Genomic DNA, 23,584 nt, shown 5'->3' with positions numbered 1-23,584 from the left:
TTTTTTTTTTTTTGGAAAAATATGACATTCAAAATATCTGGCATATTTTTTCCAGTTTACTTTTCTAAGCAAATAATATTCAAAAAGATTCATTTACTTTAACATACAGGATATATAAAGAGATTTGTGTAATTTTTCGTTTTGACGTTATAATTTAACATATATAGCTGCAAAAATAATTCAAGAAGAGCTACAAAAATTATTGTAATTATGGAAGAGTGGCTATTCTACAAAGTGAAGTCGGTGCATTCGGTAAAGAGCAGTCGAAGGAAATTTTTCATTCCCTCCAACTTAATTAATCAAGTGGCGACGAGCTTTATCATTCGTTTGAATATTTCATCAGGAACAAAATGGTGCGGCAGTGGCAATATCGCGAACAGCCCGGACGATCTTGGAGTATTCGCAATGACTGATGCATGCTGCCGTGAACACGACAATTGCAAAGATATAATCGAATCGATGCAGACTAAATACGGTCTGACCAATACTGCTTTCTACACAAGGTGAATCTTCTAAATTAGAACAGTGTAAATCCTTCAATTAGTATTTCTTTTTTATCAGGATGATATATCTCGTATTAACGTCTCTTAGAATATTCCGTGTTAAACGATTTTCAATAGCATTCTATTTTTATTCAAGACAAGTATCCGATTTAAAAGAATTAAAATTTAACGATATATTTTCGAATATTTAATATTCTGGCTTATTTTTATATTATTTCTCTTTTGCAAAAACATTAAATTTATTAAAGATTCGATTTTTGTATAATATAGCAGAAAGACTTGTGTGTGTGTTTATTTTTTAACGATAAAAATAATGGAACAATTCGAATATGTAGCTACAGCGTAGATAGACTTGTTGAACATGAAAACCTGGGGAAAAAATATATATATATTTTGGCTCCTTTTTTATTTATGAACGAAATGCACGATTATTTTTTGTCCACGCGTACACTATTGCGTGTCATACGAATGTCATTTCGAAACATGCAGAGAGATTTGCTAGCAATTACAAAAGAAAGTCAATGTACTAGTTTACAATAGCACGTCTGTTGAGCGAGTTTCACGCAACTGGGTGCAGTTTACCAAGTTTCGTGCGTGTCTTGCTATAGTTACGGCTGACGTTTGATGTTGATATATGACGTTGTGCATTATCACAAACTCAGTATATTAATTATATAGGGGTGCAATTTTCTCTTTTGTGATATATGGAAAAACATAATGTTTTTAAAAGCTTATATTCTATGACATATTAAAAACACATATCGTAAAATTTAGAGAATTTGAAGCAACTACGTTCGATATTGAAATATTAGCGTGGAATATAAATTTATGGAAAACATCAAAATATCATATGACGTATGCGCTGAAAAAAATATAACGTAATATTAATCGTCTGTTAATCATAATAAAAGATATTTCGTGGCTGGGAAGGGATACATTTTTAACGCAAAATTATTATTACACGTTTGAAATATTGTATTCGTCGAATACATCTTTATTAATTATCATTAATAAAGATTTAGAACAAGAGTGAACTCTAAGCTACGTAATTTTTAAAGTTATTTTAGACACACGAATTAAATTATTTGTTGCAACATACTTCCATTATTTTATCCACTCGTTAGTTCGAAGAATTTCTTACAAACGTCACCGCATTTTCGCGATATAGTTGTGTGTGGTGAAGATAATTTCAAATTGAAATGAAGCTCTGTACCCGGTCGCTTTTTTATAGCGAGTAATCTGATAAAGCGTGGTGAAATGTATGAAATCAGGCTACACTGCTCGTGCGACGAGAGGTTCTACGACTGTCTCCATAGCTCGGAGGAACTCGTTAGCGCGAAGGTCGGCTTCCTCTACTTCAACGTGTTAGACACGAAGTGCTTCCGCGAAGACTACCCCATCGTTGGCTGCAAACGGCATTCACTGTGAGTCGTAAGCGTATTAAAGCTACGCGAGTAGAGAGTCGGCGTTCGACTTTCAAATGGGTCAGGCACTCGAGAGAATTTATCGATCCTCTCGCAATCCTATTTAATACGTACACACGGGTCGCTTCAATTTTCCACGCATCACGCGATCTCGTGTATTTATATATAGCGACATTATCGCATGCGTGTATTTCAATGAACGGTACGGTTTTTCCATTTACACTTTTATTTATGTCAATTGCACGTGGATTAAAATTATTATTTTTTGAAATATGATGTTTTTTTAAAGCACTTTTTTTTTTCAAACTATAAATATTCTCTGAGAATTATTTTTTTAAGCATATTTTTATACGCATTGAGAATTATATCCACGCGACATTTTTCGAATTTGCTTCTGTAATTTAATAGTTAAGTATTTTTATATTATATTCTTCCGATACACCGTATATCATGGCGATTTTTTAATGTGATTGTTGAGAACATTTCGTACATCGAAAAAACCACGGGTTTATTTCAAAAGCCACGAGCATTGGAAACTTAAAAAAAATAACGTGCTAACGATCTCTTGGCAGCATTCCTAGACGCTGTTTGGAGTACGAGCTGGACGAGAGCCAACCGAAGATGTATCAGTGGTTCGACGTACCAACGTATTTCCAAAACGACCACCGGGCGATGACGATGACCGGCCGTCATACTCGATCACTCGCGGTCCGATAGAGAAGTCTACTTTTGCGCGGGATCATGGGAGGAAATGTCGCACACCTGTACGAAGTCGTGCAAATTATTCCCGCTCGACCGTATCTTGTCAACGTAGTTGAATAAACGCCAATAAAATGACTTTAACGACCGACTCTCTTTCCCGCTATCTCTTTTCTTTTTTTTTTCGTCCCGCTTTAATACGTGTCGCTTTCGCCGGATACACGTAGTACACGAAGGATGCGGCTTTTTTTTTTTTTCGTCCCGCTTTAATACGTGTCGCTTTCGCCGGATACACGTAGTGTACACGAAGGATGCGAAATTATAGGGCGAACGATCCGCGAAAGTGGAAATTGCGAGGATTAAATACGCCAATTCACTGCGAATCATCAAAATCTTTCATTTTTATGGTTCGATACATTTGTATATAGCAAACGGCAGAGAGCTGTTAAGTACCGTACTGCACACAGGTTCAAGTTGAAATATTTAATAAAAACATATTTAACAAAAAAATATTTAGCGAAAATATTTATTAAAAAACATCGTCGCGCATGCGTCAAAAAAAAAAAAAAAAAAAAGATCATCCGAGGCGATTAAAATTGACAAATAATAACATTTTCCGCTACGAATATCATCGTAATATTATTATTTCTATCCACCTTGCTGCATTCGGCTGGCTGCACAATGTAGCGGTAATAAGTTCCTGTTGGAAACCTCACTAAATCATTTCGCTGTAATCGCCTGTTATCGTATCAGAAAAACAGAAGCTGAAATAGAGGCTAAGTTAGCACGCGGAGGAAGCGAGAGGGTTGGTCCTCCACGGGGGTGCCAAGAGGTGGGAGATAAGCGATGAGGGTCGAATCGAGGGTCTCGCTTCCCTCTTCTCTCTCTCTCTCTCTCTCTCTCTCTCTTTCTCTTCTCGCTTTTCCAAGGATTTCCCCCATTTTACGCGAGGCCGGTGCGGGCAGCTGGCGCTTACTCCGGGATTTGCTCCGGAAATTTATGTTCGGATGGAGCGCAGCCGCCATCCTCCGACCTCCCCCTCCCCCCCTCCCCCTTGCTGCCCCCTCTGCCACACCGATTTACAACTTCTCCACTCACCTGGACCAACTTTCGGACGCGCGTAAGCGCGCGCCAACTTTCTCGGCGACTCCATTCTTCGTCGGGTCGTGTACCATCGATGCGATGGGAAAAATTGTCGACTTTTTGCTTTGAGCGGCGATGATTTATCGCCGAGGAAGTCGCGCGCGTTATTGTCGTTGCGGGTCTCGTCGAGGTGTGATGTAGATCCGACACTAATAATAATGTAAGGTTATTGGATGTGAGACATTCGCGAAATTAAAATGGGTGAGCGATGAAAGGAAGGAGAAGATAGGACAGGCGGGATAACGGATAAGCAATAATAATTTGGGTGTCGGAAAAATATTACAAAATTCCAGGAATATTTTGTTAAAATTTCATCGAGAAGATATTTTTCCGATATTAAAGCATTTTATATATTATAGGTACATTTAATTAATATTTTATTTTTTTGTTTTTCTTTCTTCCATTTTCCAATAATTTGTTACAAACATACAATTTTTATCCTTGTGGATTCAAACGCTTGGAATTAATTTCAGAGAGATAAAATTCCTATAAGATATATTTTTTAAAAATCGGAGATGTTTTTTTAGAAATATTTTATTGTATTTTAGATGTTTTCACGTGTTCATCTGATTAAATACAAATCTATTCTATTCAACAACGAAACATTGATAACAAATTGCTTTCATTTTAGTTTAGAACCAAGAGCTCTGTTATGTAAATTGCATGGTGAGAAATATAATATAATATATAGGACGCTTTAAATTAAGCTTGGTTTAGCCACTTATGAATAAAGAGAGCAGGGATTTAAACAAATACAATTAGGATAACTTTAAATCTTTCTCTCCCTCCCTTTCTCATTCTTTTTTTCTCTCCATGGATGTTATAAATAAAAAAATATACTTTATATCAATAATGAATTTTTACAAATAAATATAGAGATTGTCTTTTTGTGTGTTTAAAAAAATATGTAAATGTAATTGAAAAGTATATCAATTACACTTGTAAAATGCCGAAAAAAGTCTTTGTATCATGCGTGCGACTTGTTACAGCTAATTGTAAATCAAATAATTCTAATCGCAAAGTCGAAACTCGCATCTGACCAAATTGTTTCTATTTTCTTCTTCAGATGTGGCGGCGTCAGTGGAGGTTCACTTCGAGAACAAGGATGGCGGATTCTTCCTGAAGCATTCGCAGCGACAATATTATCCCGCCCGCGGCATATCGGACTCCATCCCGGCGCCGTCGACAAGCTCGTCGAGCAACAACAACAATAATAATCCGGCGAGCGCGGTACCGTCGCCGCCGCCAGGCTCCGTCCTCTCGATCGACAAGTTCACCGTCTTCCAGACGAGCGAGCCGGTATCGGTGCGGGCCACGTACGGGCCCTTCAGCACCAAGCAGACCGTACCGGCGCGTTACATAGTTCCCGACCCGCTGGACGCGTTACCGGCACCGGAAACGCGGCGCAATCTCACGGCGGCGACGATCCTGGACGCGCAGGAGCTCGGCGCCCGTCACTTGGACATGTCGGCCCACCTGGTGGGCAACAGCGTGCCGCGCGACTCGCCCGTGCTCAGGGTGCTCTTCCACGCCGGCAGCGAGACCGGGGGTAGACGTCAGGTGCTGATGGCGCGCCATCAGCGGGTCTGCGTCGTCCTGCACGCCAGTCTGGCCAGCCCGTCGCGCAGCAATGCCGCGAGCAGGATCAACAATGGACGGGGATATTCTTCTTCCTCGTCCTCCTCCTCTTCATCCTCCTCCTCCTCCTCTTCTTCTTCATCTTCATCCGCCGCGCTGACGGCCGCCTGCAGCCCCGACGGCGAAAACGGCGTGTGCCTCGCTCAAATCACCATACCGGCGGATTGGTGGGCGCCGTTGCCGCCGCCCGATGCCTCCGGTCGTGTCAAGGTCGCCAAGAGTCTGCCGCGATTGATCCAGGTCGCTTACTCCGTCCTGGAACCGCGTACGGAGGAAGGCGGCGGCGGCAGCGGCGGTCTCGGCGGTGACGGCGGCGGCTCGGTCGACGGATCGGGTTTCTGCAGGCCCAGGGTGCAGATTCAACCCGTCACTCCTCTGGGTCAAGTGCCGCTGGCGCCGAACAGGGCGGATTACAAGGAACTCAGAGCGGACGACATGCTTACGCTGCTGGTACCCCACGGACCGCTCTATCCGAGATCCAGACTTCACGTCCCGGCGTTTCTGCATCCTGCCAAAGTAACGGATACGCGGCAGGATCGATTGCAATTAATCATCGCTGTTATCCTGAGGTAAGTCACTACGCGAGTTTTATGCGCATCTTTTGAGGAGACGATGTACAGGTAGAATAGAGGTAGGATAAGAAATGAAACGATTGTTTTGTTTATTCATATTAATCCTACTTTTAATTGTATTAGAAACACATCGAGGAGTCTATAAATATTGATGAGATTTAATATAAACCCACGATTAATTAGCGTCGACGCGAGTACAAAGACGATTACGATGTCCAATTTAACCGCTTCCGGATAAACGAGACAATTATATGCAACGTCGTTTCCGCGCGTTGGGGTTCACTTTGTGCATCAACTTTTTTTCGCATGTATTTTGCGAGGTACGTTTTAAACCCCCTCTCTCTCGTTCCTTCTCTCTCTCTCCCTCTCTCTTTCTCTCTCGCGCGCGCGCGAGCGCACGCGGCCGGAAAGTGGGTCGGAAACGTCCCCTCGGGAGGAGTTGAAATCTCCTAATTGGATGAATTGTCAAGTAAGCCGGTGGGCAAAGTTACAAGCTCGTCTGTTGTTAGTAAGCACTTGAAAGTTCCGCGACGCGGAATGCGAAGCAGGGGAAGAAGATACACTCGAGCGTGGACTAGCAGCCAATCCGCGTGAGAAACGTGTCGTTGGCTCTTTAAGAATGCGACCTGTGCTCGTCGGAGATGTTTCTCAACGTTCGATAACGATAGCGTTGTAGAACGCTTGCACTTTACAAGCAACTAGATACGGTGATTCCGCGCGAAATAATGACGTATACACGCGATAAACTTACAGGCGGGCTATAAGAATCGCGCAAAATCGGTTAATAATAAAAGACCCTTCGCATCGGCTCTCCATACAATCGCGAGCAGTAAAACTTATATAATTAATTAAATTAATTAAACTGACGTGCTGTATATTTATATTACGGATATCGCGAGATATCCTTTCCCAGCGATTTAAAAATAGAATTTTGATGAGAATTTTAATTCGCGCGTTATATATATATTTTTTTATTTTATTTCTCCATTTTTTTGAATTTATAATATATTGTTGGATTGAAATATATATATTTTTCAGAAATATATAATTTGTTTACATATTATAAACTCGCAAACATAACTACGAATTTTAAAAGTTTCTGCATGCAACATAGCTAAACATGGTGTATAAATTATTTAACTCGCTTTAATATTATAGTATGCTCGCTGTATAAATTTTTAAGGGATCGGATCGATAATTAAACCTTTATAAATAATGCTTATCTCACAAATATTTTTTTTACAATTCCGTGGTTTATATTATAGGACATTAATTTTCATAATGTATTTTTCGTTAAACTATTTCACTATTTTTATCGCTGCCACGCACCAACATTGAATCAAAGTTAGTTATATATTTTCAAAATATTACTTATGCAATTTTGTATTTTGCATTCAAATCGCCGTAGTATGACCCGTTTGGACGATGAGATAACGCGTAAAATAAACGGAATCAATAGTTGCACTCGCTGAACGTAGGTCGCAGGTTATCGACATCATCTTCGCAATTTCAGCGTTTAGAAGTAATTTTAAAACAGAAATGCTTGTTTATATACGCAGGAATCTGCGTAACTGAACATAGCCTTGACGTTCCGCTATTTTACGCGAATTAAAAAGATACGGTCGTACATTTTTATGAAAGCTGAGAGTTACATAGATAAAGATAAATTCCTATCTCTCCTGTTTTCCTTTTTTCATCATATCGTGCATACAATGCTAATTGTTCTCGTAATCTGGGAAAAATTTGGCGCACGTTTTCTATTACTAAATTATTTTAACTGGAAACGTTTTTATGCAAATATCTTTTACAAATATTTTACATAAAAAAAATAAAGAAAGTTTATTATTTTTCAATTTTTACGTGCTCTATTTCGAATTTTATACCACTGTGTAACACGATAACGATAAAACATTATTATCAATTTAATAGTATATAATTTCAGAAACTTTTTTAAAAATGTATATTTTATATGAGATATTAGATTATTAATACAACTATCAATTAAAAAAATTATATTGTTCTAATAAAGAAAAAAAATCAAGTATTATAAATATAATATATCCCTTCTATTCACATCGCTCTTTATTTAGCTAATGTAATTCCCGAAATTCGGAAAGAGGAGAAAGGATACGCTCGTTCGAATCTCTCGTAAATACTTTAAACGCGAACTACCCCATATAAAAGCCCTCGGAGAAAAACTGTTGGAGGGAAGGCGAGCGAAAATTTCTTCACGCGTTAAAGAGCTTGCTAAGGGCTAATCGTAGCCCCTGTCCGTGTCGAGGGCCGGGCTTTATGCCGCTTTTTATGTCTCGCAACCTTAATCTAAGGCTCTTAGCCAGCCGCGTTAAACTGTAGATTTTCTACGAGCCCGCCTCTCGTAAACCGCATTGTTCCGGCCATGAGTCTCCTTCTCGGCATTGCATCGTTCCCGGATATCGCGCATTTTCTTGCAGTTGCAGGTACCCACTGAGACGCGAAAATTAAGGGTACAACTTTCTTTTTTATATCGATGAAGAAAAATGTTCTGGATTCTTCTCCACGACTATAACAGAATCGTACAATCGTCAATATTTCGCACATCAAGCATTGGCAGACGTGATCGACATTTATAATCAGACTCGCTAAAATCCATTTTATATTCAGGGTGTCTAACTCCTTGAAAAAACATAAAAAAAACCTGGATTTCTCAGGTATTTCTTTTGTATCTGGAAAAATCAAGGAATTTTCATGGAATTTATTAGGACTTGGGGAATTTTTTAAAAAATTCTCTCTCTCTTTGATAATTATACATATATATCTATCTCTATTTATGTATTTAATATCTTAACAAAATATTGAATATGCAGTACGTATTCTTTATTGCAATTTTTAATATGAAAATATTATGCGAGTGAAAAATGTTGATCTTACGAAAGTTCTTCAGTTCTTTCCAGTACATTTATAAATCTAGCTCTTGAAACTTAAGAGGCTTTATATTTTTAGTAAAAAACCTTAGAAAACGCATGTAATAAAAAAAAAATATCTGAGAAAATAGCAGGAAAAATCTTTAAAATATTCTCTTTACCTGGAATTTTGAACGAAAATATCTGGAAGATATTTTTACAAGATTTAAGTAGATATTCTGTAAAAGAAAAAAAAAAAATCTCCAAATTTCTGAAAAATTTTATCGCGTGATACGTACAGATATTGCCGATTTGCAAGTGATTTTATGCATACATACCGTCGCCGATATCGATCGCCCGAAAACACGCAAGGGAAGGGGCTGAGAGGGAGGGAGCGGCCGACGATCATTGAATAAACGGGTAGCTACATTTGGAGCGACATTTGGTCAATTGTCAACGTGAGAGAGCACACATACGTGTTGTAGATTCGAGGTCGCTCTCCGGATAGCGCGCATTCCTCGTTGCTTCGCACATCGGTGATTTGTATGTAAATGCGAGATAGGCTTGCGGAAATAACTTGATCTGGAACTTGTAATTGGCTTGCCTGGCCGAGCGCTGTTTAACGATGACCGATATTCATCATCCATTTTGCGTTGTCTTCCTCTATTAATTTTCATCTTCTTATCCCATAGATCATCACTTATCATTAGTAAGTGTTAATCGAGAATAGCTCGGCGCATCAGGCAGTTTTTATTGTTAATAAACAACTAGAAACGGATACAAACTTGATGGAATTGTGCAAGAATGTGGATAAATAATGAAGGAGTTGTAAAGGGTGTACGAGGGATAATACCATTAAGGGGACTAGGCAATAGTATTCGTCGAAAATGAAGTCTTTTTTGGGGAATTTATTACAAAAAAATGAATTAAAATCGGTAATTGTCCTTTAACAAAATATTTATTAGGATCATAAAATATTAAAAAAAAATTTTTTTACTTGAGAATATTTTAGTTGAGTTGATATTTATTTTTTTAGTTGAGAGCGCATTAAAAATGGCGCTGCAGATGGCTGATCGAAAATCAAACAGGCGATTCAAATGGTGATTTTTTTAAAAAAGTGTGTCGAAAAAAACAGATATTTGATTTTTTTTTTTTTTCAAGAACTAAAGTTCGCACAAACTTTTTAGAGGTTCAGTCCGAAATTATACATATTGTAAACATGCTCAATTTTTTTCAAGTCGATTTGAGCTTCTATTTTGAGTTATCACTGCAAAACTTATTTAAAAATTCTTTTTGATCAGCCATCTACAGCGCCATTTTTAATGCATATTCTCAACCAAAAAAAAAATTTTTTTATAGTTTATGATCTTAATAAACATTTTAAAAATCCTTTTCGATCAGCCATCTACAGCGCCATTTTTAATGTATATTCTCAATTTAAAAAAAAAATTTTTTTATGGTTTATGATCTTAATAAACATTTTGTTAAAGGACAATTCTCAATTTTAGCTTATTTTTTTGTAATAAATTCCTCAAAAAAGACTTCATTTTCGACAAATACTATTGTTTAGTCTCCTTAATTTATATATAACATTTCGTTTATATTTCTTAACAAAAAATATATGTAAAAATTATATATGTATAAAGGGGTTGAATGCTATTTTCATTTCTCTCGTTACATAAATTTTCATTCAGCACTTTGTCATTTGATTCATATAATACATTGATATTTTACGTCTTTGAGTTTTTGTCACGCGCGCTTTTCCCGAGTTTAATTTACTCTCAGCTTAAATACAGATATTTAATTAAAGTTCCGGATCCGAAGTTAGCGAAACGATTAAGATCGGAGATATGTAAATGAATTGTCGAAAGCGAGAAAGCGAGCTCCTGTGCAGAGAGACGGCAATTACGCTTGTTTTTGTACACTTAAATTGCTCGCGACGAGAGAACACAACTGGAGTTTCTTCTCATTGTCAGATATATGGAACACGAGCATATATCTTCGCCGCTATGTAATACAATTGTCGGGAATAAAGTTAACACGTTTCCGTATATATGTGTATATATATATGTATGTGTTGATCGTAGTATGCACCGCAGCGTGCACATCGCCATATGTTATGTAACATCTGACGCCGGCAGAATTTTGAAGCGAAGCGAAGAGATCCTAGATAACTTGACAGTTTGCGGCCGATTAATCTGAAACTTTGCTGAAGAAGCAGAGTAGAATGCGTGCAAAGGCGGAGAATATAAGGAGAGAGAATGTTTCCTTCGCTTATAAATGAGCATTTGCCTGACGATCCTTTGTACCTTGACCGCTTCCGTCCGAAGTATGTTATACCGGAAATGGCCCATCCCTCTCTTAACGTAGGATATTCGCAGAAGCGGGCGACAAATCAGAGATCTCGCTCTCGGGGCGACATTTCGCCTTAAGAATATTTTATGCCGTCGTCTCATGGAAATGTCGTTTCCGCGCTTTGAATTCCTCCTACGATCCCCCGCATATGATGCGGGGATTACGATGACGCGTATGAGCAGAGGGAAGAAGGTACGCTCTGTCTCTCACTCTTTTTAGGTGATAAGAGCAAAGGGAAGGCCCTTCCTACCTTCGTTTTCGAGGCAAATTGAGTTATTATTATGGAGAGCGTTCGATGGTGTCCTTAAATAAGAATTAACCGGCCGCTTCTTCGACTCGGGCAAATACGCCGGAGTGACTTGAAGAGGCAATATCCTGTCTCGGAAAATATATACGTCCCGAATTTCTTTCTCGGTGCACTTTTCCGCTCGCCGCGAGATCCGCTTACAGCGGTCGCACTCTCGCGCGCTTGAAAATCCTCCTTGAATTAGGAATGACCTCGAGGCCGAGGATACGTATTGCGAGAAAAGGGCATGCGCGTTGACACATCAGTGACAGGGTATATCGTGAATAAATTATTACGGGCTCTCGTAATGTACGACACTCCCTTTCGATTCTGTTTATTTTTTTTTTTTTAAATGCCAATAATTCTGGCTGAATAATACGCGGTTTCGTATCCTATTACGTCAGAGAGAGAATTATACTGCGGAATAATTACGCTTCTCGATAAAACTGAAGCACCACTTCGTATCTGTCGATATCGAAGCAGTTGTTTTCAAAGGAAAAAAAAAAAAAAAATGTGAAAATAAAACCGAAGTGTTTAAATGATAAGGATGATAATCACACGCATATTACTCGTTTTACAGCTCGGATAATGTGACCCAAAGGGGATTGAGGTCGGATTATCGGTTTTGCTATATCGCAGCAACTACAACGTCTGATTTTTCGCCGCAAACGCTCTAACACGGACACGATATGGCGATGAATAATCTGTGCGTCGCCGGCGTCAGATAGACGTGGTATTCTTCCGTCGCGTTTTCCTCTCTTCTCCCATACCGCGTATACCGCATACGATACCGACCTTGCGACTCGGTCACGTAACTTGGGCGTGAGTATGTAAGCGTTCGGGAACGAAGAACGCGCGGCCTTTTCTGGTTCGCGCGAGCGAGTCGATGATGAGGGAAACGTGACGCACGAGAGACGATCTTATTCGTCCGCGGGATACTCTCGACGAAGACAAACGACGCCAATGTCGCCGAATTTCCGTCGGAATACGTGCGTAGCCGTCCGTGACTCGCCTCCCTCGGCTGTGAATTTTTGAGAAATCCAACGCGAGAATCTCGAGATCGAAAGGAGGAATGTCACGCGCAGCTATCTGTCATGCACATACCGTTTTATGATTATGCCAAGCGTCCCAGATTCTATTTTCATTTCATCATATCGCTGTTCCTTTGGCCAATTTCGAGATGATTTTTATATGGAAATATACTTGTGTAACAGTTTCGAAATAGATTTTATTAAGTATACTTGGAAATTTCCCTGAATTCAAAGATATGATTTTGTTACTTCTCTACCTTTCTGCTTCCTCATAGAGGAAGCTTTGTTTCCGTGACAAAACTTTTTTTCCAATTTTTTATATTCGATGTGTTTAGAATGTCCCAAAACGACGAAAAATTATATTTTTTAAAAATTTTTGAGATATAGGGCAAAATTTTTTAAAATAAAGAGTATCATTAAAGGATGGTTGGTATTGAATTTGGTAAGAATCGGTGAAAGGATTCATTTTTGAATGTCACGCGCAGCTATCTGTCATGCACATACCGTTTTATGATTATGCCAAGCGTCCCAGATTCTATTTTCATTTCATCATATCGCTGTTCCTTTGGCCAATTTCGAGATGATTTTTATATGGAAATATACTTGTGTAACAGTTTCGAAATAGATTTTATTAAGTATACTTGGAAATTTCCCTGAATTCAAAGATATGATTTTGTTACTTCTCTACCTTTCTGCTTCCTCATAGAGGAAGCTTTGTTTCCGTGACAAAACTTTTTTTCCAATTTTTTATATTCGATGTGTTTAGAATGTCCCAAAACGACGAAAAATTATATTTTTAAAAAATTTTTGAGATATAGGGCAAAATTTTTTTAAATAAAGAGTATCATTAAAGGATGGTTGGTATTGAATTTGGTAAAAATCGGTGAAAGGATTCATTTTTTATAAAATTTTGAATTTTTTGAGAAATATTTCTACAACCTCTAACTTTTGCAAATTTTTAGATATCGGGTTAAATTTTTTAAAATGAATAGAGTATCATTAAAGGATGGTTGGTATTGAATTTGGTAAAAATCGGTGAAAGGATTCATTTTTTATAAAATTTTGAATTTTTTGAGAAATATTTCTACAACCTCTAACTTTTGCAAATTTTTAGATATCGAGTTAAATTTTTTTACATAAATTGAGTATCATTAAAGGATGTTTGGTATTGAATTTGGTGGGGATCGGTGGAAGGATACATTTTTTTATAAAATTTTGAGTTTTTTGAGAAATATTTGTATACCCTCTAACTTTTGCAAATTTTTAGATATCGGATTAAATTTTTTTAAATAAATAGAGTATTATTAAAGAATTAGCTGGTATTGAATTTGGTGAGGATTGGTAAAAGGGTTCATTTTTTATAAAATTTTGAATTTTTTGAGAAATGTCCACGCTGTAACTTTTGCAAATTTTAAGATATCTTCCTTTATGAGGAAGCCAAAATTGAAAAACCCATTTGTTTTAAACTTTGTGAGCGAAATAAAATGATGAGGAAACAATGTGCAAGTTTCTAATTTGCACAATTTTCATCTTGTTTACCTTTTTTTTTAGGAAACCATCGATAAACGCTTAATCTCGCTTTTATGAAATGACATATTTATTCTAAAAGAATTATTGATTTTATTAGAATTTAATCTAATATCTATGAAATGACATATCTATTCTAAAAAAAATTATTGATTTAATTAGAATTTAATCTGGTAATTGTAAAATAAATTTGCTGTATCCTCCAAAAGACTCGATTCCAAACGGATGCTCGATTAGAGATGGTCGGGAAAGTGTCACGAAACGCAATATGATATAACGCGAAGTGCATTATTATAGACGCTACTTTGATTATAATCCGGCTTTTAAGCGATTGTCGCGCCGGAATGCGCGCGACATTGCGTTGACAAGTGGTAGCGTGGTGTATTATTGCGCCGACAGCCGAGAACCGATACTCGAAGCATGAAGATGCCATACATGAAGGGTCCTCGAACGAGTCCAACGATCGAACGGAAAACCGATACGTACAACTTCGCCGAAGATAACTGACGAGATCGAGAAAGGACATAATAGGACATAATAGGACATAATACTTTCCAGAATGGAGAAAAAAGTTGACTTTATCGCGAGTTTATATTCGTATTTTATCTATTTTCTTCTCTCCTCGCGCGTGTTTACGTGCATCGCATTGATGGTAAAAGTATAAGTGATGGTATAAATAAAAATAGGATTGCTTTCGAATCGAAAAATTTCTTTTCTTTCTCTTTCGTTATTTTTATCATTGATACCAATAATTCAGAATTCTCAAACACACAAGTGACATTGCATCGAATAGAAATCGTAGCTCAAATTAATCAGTGCAATTGTTCTATTTTTAATAAAGGGAAGTAGGCGTTTTCTTTATTGATTTTCTTATTATTTCAAGTTCATGAAATTTTGTGTAAACATTTCTTTCGCGATGGAGCAAACTGTTTGAGTATTATATACTTGAAAAGATAAATACTTTTACTTTGTTGCTTGTATCTAAAAAATTGTGTAAATATTAGTTATCGATTTATACTCTCGCAAAAAATGCTACTTATTATTTTTGACTTTTATATGGGTAAACTCGGGGACTACATAAACAGACTTGAGAATATTGTTAGAACTACATGGATGGAGAAGAGGGGAGCAACGAGCCTTGTTGATGAAGGACTATATGTTCATTCATTTTTAATAACAAGAGGACGTGGCTAATAATACGATAGATGAAAGAAACGCGCGCGAGTCGCGATCGATACGACGTGATATGAGTAATGAAAGTAGCGCGCGAGTGGAGTACTCGTATAAGTCTTCGTTAAAAAGAAACAGTTTTGAAACTTTATACGTGACTTGTATAATATTCCAAGCGTATACTCCTCTTTCTTTTTTTTTTTTTTATTTTCTTTTATTTCTTGCTTTTTTCCTCACGATTGTACTTGATAATCTATCACTTTTAACACACGAGTCTTTCTGCTTCAGTTCTTAAACATACGCGCGTTAATTTCGGAATATCTGAAAGCTTTTATGTATTTATTTATTGATCACAAATTAATATTGTAAAGGTCTAGAAATTGAGATTGTCGCGTTAAAAAACGATGATAATGGTGTGATTAATATAAAATGCATTTCCACTTTTAACGAAATTTTATAAAATATTCTCTCTTTTTTTTCAAGATATCAAATGGATATATCTATTATTTGATATCAAGATTCGATATCAAGATTACCATTTGATGCAAATTTCGAGTAGTATACGAACTTGTAAAAAATGATCTTAATTGCTCTCCAAAGAATTCAAATTATATGATTCGATAGTAGCTATGACGAATAAACCTAGATCAATATCATATTTCTACATTACGAAATAGCCAATTATACGTACAGATTGTTAATTAACGAATGGTTCGGAACGATCTTTTTGTAAATTAACGAATAAGAGTCAGTGTGTGTGTGTGTGTGTGTATTCATTGATGGAGAATAATGGATTAATTATACTTTTTAGAGGATATTTTTTACACACGAACACATCTCTCATTCTTTCCATTTATCCAATATTACGTCAAAATGTAATGGTACTTGAATTTGCGCTACAATTACGAACTTTCCGTGTGTTTCAGAGTGAGAGTCAAATCCGGGGTAAAGATCCTGGATGCCTCGTCCAGCAGCCCGGATTGGATCGTCCAGAGCGATGTAAACGCGAAAAATACCGCCGCCACGTTTACAGCAAGGCGCAAGGAGACGACATCGCGTATATTAAGCACGTAAGTACACCTCACATTTTTTTAAAAAATTGACGCAGGAATAATTTTTCGATCATAAATGTTGATAAAATAAGACGCGTATATGGCATCAAGATAAATTATTAATGGCAAATTTCAAATCAATAATGTTCAACTTTCAAATTAAACAATATATATTATAAAATGTTGATTATATAATTTAAAAAATCTTTATTTGAGATGTTAATTTTTAAATCGATTTTTATAGTATTTTTTTTTTTGAACATTTAACTCGATGTAAAAAATTTATAAGCATATTTGTTCCGAAATTAAAAGATTTAGAAATATAAAAAAAAAAGGAGTTGGTTTAAACTTTAAATAATTATCAATAACATAAAAAAATTGATTATTGTGCAATATTGAAATAAAATTTTGCGGTTTTTCGCTCAATTGCCGAGAAATTCGTTTTATGTGTCGTTTCGCGGCGGAATTTAATTCGCAGCATTTTCAATTAAACGAATGGAGAGAAGCGAGGGATTTAAATTGCTCATTGCATTAACTGTTCTCATGTTACAATCTCAGCGAAAATCTTTCTAAGCTCACCAACATATGTATGTCGACTTAACGAAACTTTATGGCATAATATTTTATTATAATATTTTAATACAAAACAAAACATCTTATATTAAAACGCCTTACTTAATAAAAATTATATTCATGGATTATTATTTAAATAATTATGGATCCGTCAATTTCCAGAAATAATTATAGATTTATTTATATATAATTATTTATAAAAGATTCTAAATCTTCTCTTTTAATCTTCATTTTCATTAAACTTGGACGGTTAATAAAAAACAAATAAACTTTATATTTGAATATATATTTACTGCGATTTTAAGAGTTTAATTAAACGTACAAGTAAAAGTATTCAGATTGCATTAACTTTATATAATGTAAACTCTTTGTAAATATCGTATTTGTGATGTAAAGAAAATAAACTTTGGGGACTAATGCTATATATCAAACCGGAAGATGATCCGTTGGTAGCATCGTTTCATGAGTATCCACCTTAGGAGTAGTCGCCTTGGGCGTACAATGGCGCTTCGTCTTCGTATTCTTCTTCTTCTTCTGTATCTTCTTCTTCTTCTTGCCGTCGTTCGATCGAGTCACTCGATTGTGCGGTTTGTCAGTTTGCTTTACGGTACTGTGCGAACGACTAACATCTTCGATGTAAGGAGGAATAAGGAAAAGGGCTTTATCACTTTTTTCAGACGACAATTTACTCGTGGAATCTTCGGTTGACCGAACAAGCTGATTCTTTGGTTCATTCCTTTCTTTCGAGAAGGACGATTTACTTTCTTCCGAAGTATCGAGCCCTCGGATAAATCGATTCAGGGTGCCCGTCTTTTCGAACGATGATATAATACCGTCTGAAGTATCTTGGAACGATCTGACAAATCGATTCTTCTGTTTATTCTCCCCATCTGTTCGGAATAAAGGAATTCGGATCAATCCCGACTCTTTCGATTTGTCCACCTCTTTGGATGATGATTCGCTTTTCGAGCCAACCTCTCCGACATGTCGATTCGTCGGATTATTTTTTTCCCCGGACGAGTAATTCTCCGATACACCTCGCATAAATCTCGTCTGATTTTTTAATTCTTCGGACGATGATACACTTTCCGAAGTATCATCTTCGATACGTCTCTTCTCTCGTTTGGGCGATGATACACTTTCCGAAGTATCATCTTCGATACGTCTCTTCTCTCGTTTGGGTGATGATACATCTTCCAGACTATCATCTTCGATATGTCTCTTCTCTCGTTTGGGTGATGATACATCTTCCAGACTATCATCTTCGATATGTCTTTTCTCTCGTTTTTTCTTATTTTCCTCCGAAGACGAAGAAGAAGAAGACGATGAGTCGTCGTCGTCATCATCATCATCATCATCGTCATCATCATCATCATCATCATCACAATCGTTGTCATCTTTGTTGGATTTCACGCTTTGTTTCTTGCTCTTACGATCGTTATCACAATCGTCGTCGTCGTCGTCATCCTTCTTAGATTTCACGCATCGTTTCGGGCTCTTTTGATGATCATCGTTGTCATCGCTGTCGTCGTCGCTGGAAGAACTACTACTGCTGTCATCATCGTTGCCATTCTCTTTACCCTTCCTCTTCGACGCACGCCTCACACGCTGAAATTCCTTCTCCTCGTCCTGGAAGGTCTCCATACTGACATCTTTATAAGCGTCTCTCTTCGCATGCTCATCAACACTCTGCTCTGCGCTGAGTGATAAGGCAATCTCAGAAATTATCGGACTAGCTCCAGTCTCATTCATAGCACATATTTTGAAATGACACAAATCTTGAAATGACGAATTCTTCTCGTCCACGCCGGCAACTGTCGTCGTTAACGCGTTGTCCCGATCCTCCGTGGGATACGCCCGGACATCGGGGATTCTCGCGAGTAACGCGAGCAGCGTACCCGCGAGGAACAATAACGCGCCGCGACGCATGATCGATTCACGCGAAAGACAAATTACGACAGAACGGCCGAACGGATCGGCCTTATATACCACCGTATCGCGAGGCGCTGATAAAGAAAGGAAGACAGCAGAGAAGCGTTGTATTGTGCTGACGCCAGCGACGCCGACAAAGTCGGCGGGAAGAGCAGGGCGGAGGTAGAAGCGATATTCTCTCTCGTTATCACCCTTAACCCGCCGATGGTCCGCATTGATTCCGCCTTCGACTTCCGCGAAATCGACGATTTACGCCGCTTCGTCGATTGCTTGGGCGGGAGGGAGAGGGAGGAGGGAGAGGGGTTGGGTAGGTTTCGAGGATAACGTCGGCCGCCACGCACGCAACCGTAGATCGACGGCCGCGATAAGGGTGGAAAGGGCGGAGAGGGAAGGGGGTGACTTCGTCCCGCAGGGGGGTTTCGCTTATCGAGATTCTATGCAGGCGCGACGACTCTCGCTTCTCGCTCGCATCGAAATCAGATGCGAATGCGACGCGTGTGATGCTGCTCCTCTTAGATAGGCAGGTATAGCTTGAGGCCTGCGGGATAATTACCTTGAAGATATAACCGTCCTTACCTTCGATAAGATTCGCGATAAGAATCTCGATGATCCCGCGTAACGGGGCTGGGAACTTGACGTTTAATTTTCGGATAAAAAACACGCACTTTCGCAATTTTGAAAAATGTATAATTAAATTTTTTACATAATTCCAAATATTTTATCTTCAACATAAATGTAGATGTGTTAGCGTTACACCAAGTAACGTTTTATTTATTTTGCTGCCCGCGTTTAATTACGTTTAATAAATTTATAGATCTTAATCAGTATAATTAAATTTACATAGCTATGAATGCTTAATTTTGGTTTAATTTTCGTGGAAATAGCTCATTTCACGGTAATTTTATGTTGCCCGTTGCTCGTTGTAAAATATGAATGAGCCGCAGAATCGTATGCAGCTAAACATAAGCGGTAAAGATATTTTGGACAGACGTCCTTTCTCTCTCTCTCTCTCTCTCTCTGTTAGTGTGCATTGTGGAAAATACAAAGCTCGTCGCGCGAAAGCAACGATTTTCTATTTGCCAATTCAACAGTCGGATAACAACAGGCGAGTTTTCGTTCCTTTTAATTCTTGCGCTTGTTCTCACGAACTCTCTCACATCAGTAGGAAATAGCATCAATCGCGAAGAGTGTGTTTACACTCGCGCAAGCACGAATAGATGAACGAACTCATTTGTTCGTATCCGTGGCAGAAACCCGTATATATACAAACTGCTGCAAACGGATCTCTTTTATCGGTGATACGCAGCTTCCATGGATTATCCTCGAACTTTCGAGGAATCCGGTATATCTACATATGTATATATTTCGCGAAAACTTTGTCATTGTTACAGAGTTACGAATTCCTATTAACATAAGACCTATTGCTTCTGATCTTCGCTTTTGAAACGTCCAGTTATTGAATTTTCGTCGGAAATTCCTTTCTGTTCGTGAAGAGATTCTCTTCTCTCTCGTTTTTTCTTTCGAGTAGTAAAGTTTACATTCCTCTCGTTAATTTTTATTCGTTACATGCTTTTCAGAGAAACAACTGTGTTATCTTTATACCAATTAATTTTTCTCATTATTCCGTACATAAAATTATTGACGTAAGATCAAAAATGAATATTGTACGTGATATTTCATAATTTATGTCAAATTATGTCAAATTAAAGAATAAAATATCTCGTAAACTATTCAATTTTTGGTTATCCTACCTTTATAACTTTTTACGCCTATTACGGGGATCGATCTATATAAAAAATTAGGATAGTTTTGTTAAAAAGAACTAGATTGTTTGGAAATATTTTTCCATTTCCGTGAAGAGATTCTCTTTTCCCTCTCGTTTTTTCTTTTTTTTTCAAGTAGTAAAGTTTACATTCCTCTCGTTAATTTTTATTTATTACATACTTTTCAGAGAAACAACTGTGTTATCTTTATACCAATTAATTTTTCTCATTATTCCGTACATAAAATTATTGACGTAAGATCAAAAATGAATATTGTACGTGATATTTCATAATTTATGTCAAATTATGTCAAATTAAAGAATAAAATATCTCGTAAACTATTCAATTTTTGGTTATCCTATTTTTAGAACTTTTTACGCCTGTTACATCTATTACGAGGAATCGATTTATATAAAAAATTAGGATAGTTTCGTTAAAAAAAAAAAGTAGATTGTTTGGAAATATTTTCCCGTTTCCATGAAGAGATTCTCTTCTCTCTGATTTTTTTCTTTCGAGTAAAGCTTACATTTCTCTCGTTTTTATTATTATATGCTTTTCAGAGAAACAATGTGTTATCTTATACCAATTAATTTTTCTCATTATTTCATACATACAATTATTGACGTAAGATAAAAAATGAATATTTTGCGAGATATTTCATAATTTATGTAAAATTATGTCAAATTAAAGTATAAAATATCTTGTAAACTATTCAATTTTTGGCTATCTTACCTTTATAACTTTTTACGCCTATTACGATTTATATAAAAAATTAGGACAGTTTTGTTAAAGAAAACTAGGTTGTTTGAAAATATTTTTCCATTTTCGTGAAGAGATTCTCTTCTCTTTGGTTCTTTTGAATAGTAAAGCTTACATTCCTCTCGCTAATTTCGATTTATTACGCGGATATTTTTCAAAAAATCACTGTTGTCACGTTTCAGATCCGCGGAAGAAGTAATGACGATGCTGCTGGAGGCCAGCGAGGACAGCATAGACGGAAGCTGGGACGGTGGTAAAATCGTATGGAGTGTACGTTACGAGTTCCAGGGCGAGGACGAGAAGGGCTCGCAGTTGACGGCCGTCGATCAGTTGCAGCAACGAATGCAACACCAGCTGCAACATCATCATCATCATCATGCCGAGAAGCGAAAGCTGCAGGTGCGGCTGGAAATACAGAAGGACGATATACAGGCGGTACTTCCGATCTCTAAGGTAACGCACGATACTTTCAGCAATGTAAATGTTAATTTTACGAGTTGCTACATTTTGTTTCGGGAAGAATTACTACTTTTGCTTCCTCTAGCTTTATCTAAGTTAAAAGTTGAGACCAGAATAGGCGGGTTTTGAGGATTCTTACTATCGGTATTTCGTATCTAAGACTGTTCTAGATTCTAGGGTATTATCGTATAACTTATGAGGGTGAGTGTACATTATCTTTTTAGATATAATGTAAAAGTTGATTTCAAAATATAAACCAGCCTTGAATCAAGATTTCTTCTTAATAAAATATATCGATTTATATAAAAAATTAGGATAGTTTCGTTAAAAAAAAAAAGTAGATTGTTTGGAAATATTTTCCCGTTTCCATGAAGAGATTCTCTTCTCTCTGATTTTTTTCTTTCGAGTAAAGCTTACATTTCTCTCGTTTTTATTATTATATGCTTTTCAGAGAAACAATGTGTTATCTTATACCAATTAATTTTTCTCATTATTTCATACATACAATTATTGACGTAAGATAAAAAATGAATATTTTGCGAGATATTTCATAATTTATGTAAAATTATGTCAAATTAAAGTATAAAATATCTTGTAAACTATTCAATTTTTGGCTATCTTACCTTTATAACTTTTTACGCCTATTACGATTTATGTAAAAAATTAGGACAGTTTTGTTAAAGAAAACTAGGTTGTTTGAAAATATTTTTCCATTTTCGTGAAGAGATTCTCTTCTCTTTGGTTCTTTTGAATAGTAAAGCTTACATTCCTCTCGCTAATTTCGATTTATTACGCGGATATTTTTCAAAAAATCACTGTTGTCACGTTTCAGATCCGCGGAAGAAGTAATGACGATGCTGCTGGAGGCCAGCGAGGACAGCATAGACGGAAGCTGGGACGGTGGTAAAATCGTATGGAGTGTACGTTACGAGTTCCAGGGCGAGGACGAGAAGGGCTCGCAGTTGACGGCCGTCGATCAGTTGCAGCAACGAATGCAACACCAGCTGCAACATCATCATCATCATCATGCCGAGAAGCGAAAGCTGCAGGTGCGGCTGGAAATACAGAAGGACGATATACAGGCGGTACTTCCGATCTCTAAGGTAACGCACGATACTTTCAGCAATGTAAATGTTAATTTTACGAGTTGCTACATTTTGTTTCGGGAAGAATTACTACTTTTGCTTCCTCTAGCTTTATCTAAGTTAAAAGTTGAGACCAGAATAGGCGGGTTTTGAGAATTCTTACTGTCGGTATTTCGTATCTAAGACTGTTCTAGATTCTAGGGTATTATCATATAACTTATGAGGGAGAGTGTACATTATCTTTTTAGATATAATGTAAAAGTTGATTTCAAAATATAAACCAGCCTTGAATCAAGATTTCTTCTTAATAAAAATATACACTTGAATATTTTGCATTTAGAAACAATCGAAATTGGAAGATTATTTCTACGATTTAAATTTGAGAGATAATAAAAAATAAATTTTCCCCTCGCGCCATTTATCAATGGAAGAAACCGAGAAAAAGGAAAAATCTTGGCACTTCTTGGTATTTTATCTTGGTATTTTATGAATCTTCTGCATCCAACGCGAATGATGGCGATGCGACAGAACTCGTGCGTATTATTTCGATATATAATACGAGAGGAAAGACTTCGAATGACTTTGCGCTTCTGACATCATAATCTGCACTGACTTCAGTGGCAGATCCGGGTACTTTAAGACGTCGTAGGAAAAGTAATCGATGGACTTTTAAGATTTTGGTAAGATTTTGTCGATCTTCCGTCAGTTACGGTTATTTTCATCACGACGCT

The 23,584-nt window shown here is 37.1% G+C and overlaps 3 protein-coding genes across 5 annotated transcripts in view; 2 read left to right on the top strand and 1 right to left on the bottom strand.

The window, feature by feature from the left end:
* Window positions 1-2,858, top strand: part of LOC115233919 (phospholipase A2-like) — a 4,131-nt gene extending 1,273 nt beyond the window's left edge. Inside the window, exons 2-4 of the mRNA XM_029804562.1 lie at window positions 344-503; window positions 1,775-1,927; window positions 2,500-2,858. Coding sequence (XP_029660422.1) covers window positions 344-503; window positions 1,775-1,927; window positions 2,500-2,644 — 458 coding nt within the window. The 3' untranslated portion in view covers window positions 2,645-2,858. The remainder of the gene's footprint in view (window positions 1-343; window positions 504-1,774; window positions 1,928-2,499) is intronic.
* The window catches only part of LOC115233917 (transmembrane protein 132E), a 116,596-nt gene that overhangs the window by 80,028 nt on the left and 12,984 nt on the right, over window positions 1-23,584 (top strand). For both annotated transcript variants that reach the window (XM_029804559.1, XM_029804557.1), the window contains exons 2-4: window positions 4,836-5,976; window positions 16,157-16,300; window positions 21,492-21,762. In XM_029804559.1, coding sequence (XP_029660419.1) covers window positions 4,836-5,976; window positions 16,157-16,300; window positions 21,492-21,762 — 1,556 coding nt within the window. The remainder of the gene's footprint in view (window positions 1-4,835; window positions 5,977-16,156; window positions 16,301-21,491; window positions 21,763-23,584) is intronic.
* On the bottom strand, window positions 17,123-18,835 carry LOC115233918 (uncharacterized protein DDB_G0283697-like). Of its 2 annotated transcripts, none has more exons than XM_029804561.1 (2): window positions 18,073-18,835; window positions 17,123-18,018 (listed from the first exon to the last, which is right to left on the bottom strand). In XM_029804561.1, the coding sequence occupies exons 1-2, from the start codon at window positions 18,782-18,784 to the stop codon at window positions 17,282-17,284; spliced, it is 1,449 nt and encodes a 482-aa protein (XP_029660421.1). In that variant the 5' UTR covers window positions 18,785-18,835; the 3' UTR covers window positions 17,123-17,281. The 2 variants fall into 2 exon arrangements, with proteins under 2 accessions (XP_029660421.1, XP_029660420.1); XM_029804560.1 differs by having other exon boundaries at window positions 17,123-18,072; window positions 18,127-18,834.

Source organism: Formica exsecta, unplaced genomic scaffold (assembly GCF_003651465.1).
Source record: "Formica exsecta isolate Colony F162 unplaced genomic scaffold, ASM365146v1 scaffold191, whole genome shotgun sequence".
In the NCBI taxonomy this organism is placed as follows: Eukaryota; Metazoa; Arthropoda; class Insecta; order Hymenoptera; family Formicidae; genus Formica; species Formica exsecta.
Note: the sequence above shows the minus strand (reverse complement) of the source record. Positions and strands in the feature narration are given on the sequence as shown.